This window comes from Nematolebias whitei, chromosome 20 (assembly GCF_014905685.2).
Source record: "Nematolebias whitei isolate Nwh7 chromosome 20, NemWhi1, whole genome shotgun sequence".
Taxonomy (NCBI): domain Eukaryota; kingdom Metazoa; phylum Chordata; class Actinopteri; order Cyprinodontiformes; family Rivulidae; genus Nematolebias; species Nematolebias whitei.
Genome location: NC_056517.1, coordinates 35,185,024 through 35,192,095, shown reverse-complemented (window position 1 = coordinate 35,192,095; position 7,072 = coordinate 35,185,024). Strand labels below are relative to the sequence as shown.

Here is a 7,072-nt window from a genome sequence, read left to right as displayed (position 1 = left end):
ATGGTCCAGGTGTAGTTCCTATGGTCCAGGTGTAGTTCCTATGGTCCAGGTGTAGTTCCTATGGTCCAGGTGTAGTTCCTATGGTCCAGGTGTAGTTCCTATGGTTCAGGTGTAGTTCCTATGGTTCAGGTCTAGTTTCTGTAGGGAGAAGAACAAAGGACTACATGTAAACAATATAAATATCTACAAATAACGTGGACGTTGCAGCGAGTAAAGACTTGCAGAGTGAGGACATGTGGTCAGTCTAAATCTATAGCAGATGAACTAAAGGATCGATTCGGCCTTTTTCCTCCCCTGCAGCGTTCCCGGCGTGTTTCCAGAATCCCCTCGCTGGCTCCTCCTGTCGGAGCGGTCGGCAGACACGAGCGCTTTCAGCGAGAGAAGAAACTCCAGCAGAGACGCGAGGGACGACGAGAGCTTCACAGGTTTGTCCACAGAGAAGAAACTTTCTTTTCCTCAAATCAAGCGCTAAAGTCATCGTCATCATCATCGTCAGTGTAATGATTTATGATGGACCCGGAATTAAAACCAGTTCTGTTTGGACCTCTACAGATCAGACACCAAAGTAGAAACATCATCTAAAGTTTCTATAGTTCACAGTTGGACTTGTTGTGGCTGAATCAGTTTGATGGATTTTACACATTAGTTTAGGTTGTTTTTTGTCTAAGCTGATCCCATTTCCACAATCTTTGCACGTTTTTACAGTTTAAACACCCAACATGTTTTTATCCTCTTTCACCTGGTGGAAGGTTTGTCACATGCAGAGTGCACACACCAGAACTCCCATTAACTCACACCATCTGAGCTCAGAATGTAAAACGTTCTACAGAAAACACCGCAGACGCACAACACCTGACGGGCGAGGCCTCCAGACCCTCCGGCCTCTTATTTTACAGTTCAGCTTTAAGTTTATGTATTTTAAATTGTTTAGTTTGAGGCTTACTTTCTACTCTGCGGTTCTCTCTGCCTTACTTTTGATTAAAGGGTGCAGTCGGAGAGTGGGAGACACAGATGTACGGTTACCATGGCGATCTAAAAATAAAGGCGTTTCTTTTTATCCTTAAATCTTTTGTTGGTTAAAACGACACTAGATACGTAAATATAAACTATAGAAATTGTATTTCCTGCAAAAATGCAGAGTAAATGCTTGTTGCAGAAGAACTTGCTGATAAACAGCTGAAATTAGCTAAAACATGCTGAAATGGAAGAACAAGCCTAAATTAGCAGAAGTAAGTAGAAAGGACATGTTTACCGAATTACTGGTAGGTTTAAATAAGCAGACGTGAGCACAAAAGTTAAGAAACTGTGTAGCTAAAAAAGCTGAAATTAGCAATAAAATGGCTGAAAAGTAGCTGAAAAGATAGAAAGAAGCTTAAACTACCAATAGGAAGCGGAAAGAACTAAATTGAGCTAGAAAAATGTGGAATTAGCTGAAAAAGCTCAAATTGGCATCAAGAGCTGAAGTAGCTGAAACAGCAGAAAAAGCTGAAATGAGCATAACGAGTAGAAATTAGCATAAATAAGTTAATTAGGCTGAAAGTAGCAGACATTAAAACAAAAAAACCTTTAATTTATCTAAAAACAGCTGAAATTAGTAAATAAATAAAAAAAAAGCTATCTGATAAAGGTAGAACAAGCTTAAATTAGCAGAAGAAAGCAGAACACACGTTTGCCCAATTAGGCTGAAAGAAGCAGGAATGAGCAGACAAAAGTGAAAATTATCTGGAAAAAAAGCTGAAATTAGCACAATAAACCCCCCTGAAAAGTAGCTAAAAAGTAAAAAGAAGCTTAAATTACCAGGAGGTGGAGAGAGCACCTTTTTGCTGAAGTAGACTGAAAAAAGTTGATATGAGTGCAAAAAATGTGGAATTATCTGAAAGCTAAAATTAGCATCAAACAGCTAAATAGTAGCTGAAATAGCAGAAAAAGCTAACTTGCATAAATAAGCTGAAGGTTTCATAATGAGCGCAAAATCATAGTTAGCAGAAATAATCTAAAAGGAGCACAAAACAGCTGGAAAAAAAACGCTGAATGTAGCTGAATATAGCTGAAAAAAATGCACTAGGAAGCTGAAAGAAGCTGAAACAGAACAAAATATGAAAGGAGCAGTAAAAGGTTGTAAACGGATCTGAAGGATGTAAAATGAGCTAAATTCATTTTCTATGAGGAAAAATGGCAGAAAAGGCTAAATATTTCAAAAGGCTAAAGTTGCATCAATACCTAAAGTCGTAGCAGGATTGTTCTGAACGAGCTGAACGTTTTGATTTATGATTTGTTGAAATAACACAAAAACTGTGGAACGAGAAAAATGCTGAAAAAAAAAACGTATGGAAGAAAAATGGATCACAGAGTGAAACGTTCAGACCATTACTACAAAATAAAAGCCATAAAAGTAAAATCTAAAATATCATCAGGGAGTTATAGAAGAAGGACGACTCCTCAGAACTCTTCTAGTTACTTTTTAGGACCACGAGGTCTACGCTTGTCCCGTTTACCCAGAATTTTACTGATTTTATAGTTTTATAAAGTTGTGGGGGAATAGAAACAGCTGCTGCTGCGGAAACGTCGGTTGTTTACATGTAAACACGTTTGTTTGGGCGTGAAGAGTTCCCAGCACAAACAATCCATCTCACGTAAAACGGTCACTTCCCTTTAATCCGACAAACTAAAAGCTGCAGAAAAATGGTTCCAGAAGCTAAAAACGTTTTTCAAGGATTTAAGGAGATTTCCATTCATTTTATAAAAAGGGAACATGAAATAATCGTAAATATTTCAAAAATTATAAAAGCTAGAGTAGCTAAAATCTGTAAATCTGTTTAAAAAAGGTAAAAGTAACTAAACAATAGATTAAAACTAAAACCAGCTAAACAATAGATTAAGTTTTATTTTTTGCTGTTTTGTTAGTTTTAGCTTTAGACAAAAGATTAAAAAGGTAAAATTAGTAAATCAATATCTAAAAGCTAAAACTAGAACAGTACCGGTAGTTAAGAGCTTAATTTATCAGATTAGCTAAAAGCTAAAATTGAAGCTATTTTGCTGAATTAGACATAATAATAAAAAAAAAAAAAACATTTTACTATTTATTTCAAAATTAAAAATTTATTTTTATTTTAAAATGTCAAAAAACTACAAAACTAAAAATACAAATGAGCTAAACAATAGGTAAAAGTTAAATCAGCAGTAGCTAAAACAAAGCTAAAACAAGCTAATATGCTAATAAATTTTAAAGAGCCCAAAGTTATTTTTTTAACGAATATAAACATTACAAAGGCTAAAATTAGTAAATCATGTAAAAGTTAATTTTAGCTAAACAAAAGATGGGATTTAAAATGAGCTAAAAGCTAAAAACAGTAGCTAAAAGATAACAGTTCAGTAACTTGTAGATTTTAAAGAGCACATGTTCTCCATTCATTTCAATGGGGGGGGGGGGCAGTTATTTAGTTAAATCTGTTTAAGACCCGAGAACCCGGTGCCGAGCCACACTACACAGAATGGCCGAGAGGCGACCCAATACATTTCAGCTTTGGTTCGGCTGTTGGCTCGTCAGCCCATAACCAGAACCCCGCTCCGAAAGCTCTGAACTGTCCCTTTAACATGTTTTGTGGTGTTTTCTGGGAGTTTCAGAAGCAGGACCGCTCTCCTCTGCGCTGATAGTCTTGTTTGTTTCCCGCAGAGCTGGATTCAGAGCCGGCGCCCTCCTCGCGCCCCCACCTGTCCTTCCTGGAGCTCTTCCACAGCAGGAACATCTGGAAGAACCTGTGTGTGCTCGGCTTCACCTCGTGAGTCCTCCTGACCCGGTCGGTGCCGCTGCAGCCTCACGGCTCCTCACCGTTACTCAGACCCCCCCCCCCCTCCACTCTCCCTGCAGGTTCATCTCTCACGGCATCAGCCACTGTTACAGCTCCTTCCGGGGCGACGTCCGAGGCTCCGCCCCCAGCTTCTACTGGACGTACCTGCTGTCTGTGTGCGCGGGGGGCGGAGCCTGGCTGCTGCTCTGGGCCACCGTGAACAGGTGCGGCCGCCGCGGCATCCTGCTGCTGTCCATGACGATGACGGGCCTGGCGTCGTTGATCCTCCTGGGCCTCATGGAGTGTAAGTGGGGGGGTTTGTGGGCCGTGCCTCCGTCAGAGGAGGCTTTTATTGGGATTAAAGTTCCTCAAATCCTGGCTGGAATGAAGCTAAAACATGAAGCAGATTAAAAATAGAATCTCGCAGCTCTGTTTGTGGAAAAGTCCCACCTGAGCTGCCATGGTGCATCCATGGTGACCAGGGTCTCCGTCGCCCCCTAGTGGCCAACAACCAGCACGACACCCATCTTGAGTCGAACCTGCGGTCCTGATGTTTGCTTCTCTCCTCCCTGTTAGATCTGAGCGAGGCGGCCATCACCGTTTTCTCCGTGCTCGGGCTCTTCTCCTCCCAGGCCACGGCGTCGCTCTGCATCCTTTTCACCGCAGAGATCATGCCCACCATCATCAGGTAAGACAAAGACGCTTGTAAGAACAGACGTGTATGTTACAGCAGCTGGAGCATCTTAAAAAACCGCGTCGTTAAATATAAAAATATAAACTGTATTTGTCTGTTAATAGAAGCAAGTTATGATTTTCATGAACTATATTGTAAATAAAATCCAATAAAACGTAATATTCTATTATCAGGGCCACCAAAACATGATGTAAAATAATAAAAAGGTTAATTTTCTTAAATGAATTACTACATGAACTACACTGTAAATATGTTTAAAAACAGGAAGGAGTCATAATCTTGGAGCTGGAGCGCAAAAAATACAGAATCATTTTTTTTTTTTTTTTAATTCATAGAAATTAATGACAAGTTGCGTCTTATGCTGTAAATAAAATATTAAAAGTAATTCCAGGAACTTGGGCACAAAACAATCAAAAACAAACAAAAAAAGTTACTTTCTATTAATGACTACAGGTTATTTTATTAATAAACAAAACTATTTATTAACAACTCTTTTTATTTTAATCATAATCATTTTAAAAGGTTGTTTTTCTTGAAATAAACTTTAAAAACAAAGTTTTGGGTAAAAAGTTTGTAAAATATTCACAGATAAAAAAAATTATTTATCAAAAACAGTTGTAAAATGCAGTCATTTATATTTATTAATAATTTACAGGATTTAAGTTTAATTTTATGATTATTTAAATTTTTTTATCATTTTTCACCATTTGATCAAAGTAATAACAAAATTAACATCATATTTAGTAAAAAACAAACAAAATGGGCTTAAAATTACAACAAATCAGTTTAAAATGTGTTTTATTAAACATTTGTGCACATTTTATCAGTTCTTATTGTAATAAAACCATGTATGATATAATTTACTTATTTAAAATTAAATGGATGCTCCTATAAACACAAAAAAAGCATTTTATTTTATTTAAAATCAAAGGTTAAAGTTAATTGTTTTACATTTATGTGGTGAAAACAATAAATAAAAGACATGAAAGTGGCTCAGGTTAGGAAGTGCTACAGCTAGCTGCTGCGCCTGCTAACCATATATGGTGTGCGTGCAGGGGCAGCGGTGTCGGCGCCGTTCTGGCCCTGGGCTGCGTGGGCCGCCTCAGCTCCCCCATCATGGACCTGCGGAACCACTACGGCTACTTCCTGCACCACGTCGTCTACTCCTCGCTGGCCCTGCTGGCCGTGCTCTCCATCCTGCTGCTGCCCGAGAGCAAGAGGAAGCCGCTGCCGCAGACGCTGGCCGACGGCGAGCAGTACCGGCGCCCCCCGCTGGGCCGGAGGAGGAGGGACAACGTGCCGCTGCTGGCCACGCCCAACCCGGAGACCTAGAGGGACGAGCAATATGGAGGGAAACGGGCCGCGAACCTCATTTCATCCGTTTCCCGCCACGTCTTCACACCAGCACGCGCTGCTGCACGCCGTCCTCCATCCTCACGAGGTCCGACGGAGACGCGGAGGCTGCCGAGGCGGGAGCAGGGCTCGAACGTTTAAAACGTCCGTGCGCACTCTCCCAAGATGGGAGTGTTTTTCATTTCCCAGAATGCCGTGCAGCCGGAAATCATGATGAGCGCTTTGATTTATTTGTATGTTTTTGTTTTTAGAGATGATGACGGTGATTTTGTGTGAACTCGTAAGGGATTAAGAAGAAGAAGAAAAAAAAAGCCCACCCTCTTGAAGTTTTAGGTTTTTCACGTCAGGGCAGAAAAAAAAAAAAGGTGAACTGTAGAAAAACTCCCAGCAGATTCCAGGAGCTGCTCCAGAGTAGACAGGGGTGTTAACACAACGCCAAGGTGGAAACACAACAGCAATCATGTCAAAGAAGCAACATTCTTCTGTGTTTTTGGCACCAACTAGTTCTGCAAGTTCTCCCCATAGAAATATCTGAAAATCTCTCAAACATTTTGTTGAGGTTTTAGGAAACTGGTTGTTTCTGTCTTTTTCTACGACTTTTAGCTCTTATCTACCTTCTTGCTAATTTCAGCTTTTACAGCAGGTACACTTTTGCTAATTTTTATGTTTAGCTATGGTTTTAAGGATTTTAGCAACTGTTTTGCTAATTTTGGCTTTGCAAATTTAAGCTTATTGCTACTGTTTTGGTAGGAAAAACTTTTAGCTACAGTTTGTTGCATTTAGCTTTAGGCTACAATTTATTTATATTAGGTTTTTAGCTACAGTTTTGCTACATAAAGCTTTTAGCTACTCTTTACATTCGACTTTAGGCTACAGTTTTGTCTATTTTTGGCTTTTTGCTACAGTTTAGTAAATTTGACCATTTAGCTTTTAGCAACTATTTTGCTAAGTTTTGCTTTCAGCATCAGTTTTACTAATTTTAGCTTTTAGCTACAGTTTTGCTACATTTGCTCACTTAGGTGTTTAGCAACAGTTTAGCGTATTTTGACTCTTTGCTACGATTTTTGATACAGTTTGAATGTACAGTTTCTCATTTAATCCTTTAGCAACTGTTTATGCTACAGCTTGCTACATTTAGCGTTAGGCTACTATTTTAATGCATTTAGCTTCAGGCTACTATTTTTGCTACATTTAGCTTCAGGCTTCTGCTTTGCTACATTTAGCTTCAGGCTTCCGC

General features: G+C 39.4%; 1 protein-coding gene across 1 annotated transcript in view; it reads left to right on the top strand.

Moving 5' to 3' along the window:
• Positions 1 to 6,235, top strand: part of slc22a17 (solute carrier family 22 member 17) — an 11,979-nt gene extending 5,744 nt beyond the window's left edge. The window contains 5 exon segments of the mRNA XM_037693994.1: positions 301 to 425; positions 3,674 to 3,779; positions 3,869 to 4,092; positions 4,365 to 4,476; positions 5,538 to 6,235. Coding sequence (XP_037549922.1) covers positions 301 to 425; positions 3,674 to 3,779; positions 3,869 to 4,092; positions 4,365 to 4,476; positions 5,538 to 5,814 — 844 coding nt within the window. The 3' untranslated portion in view covers positions 5,815 to 6,235.
• Positions 6,236 to 7,072: the final 837 nt, after the last annotated feature.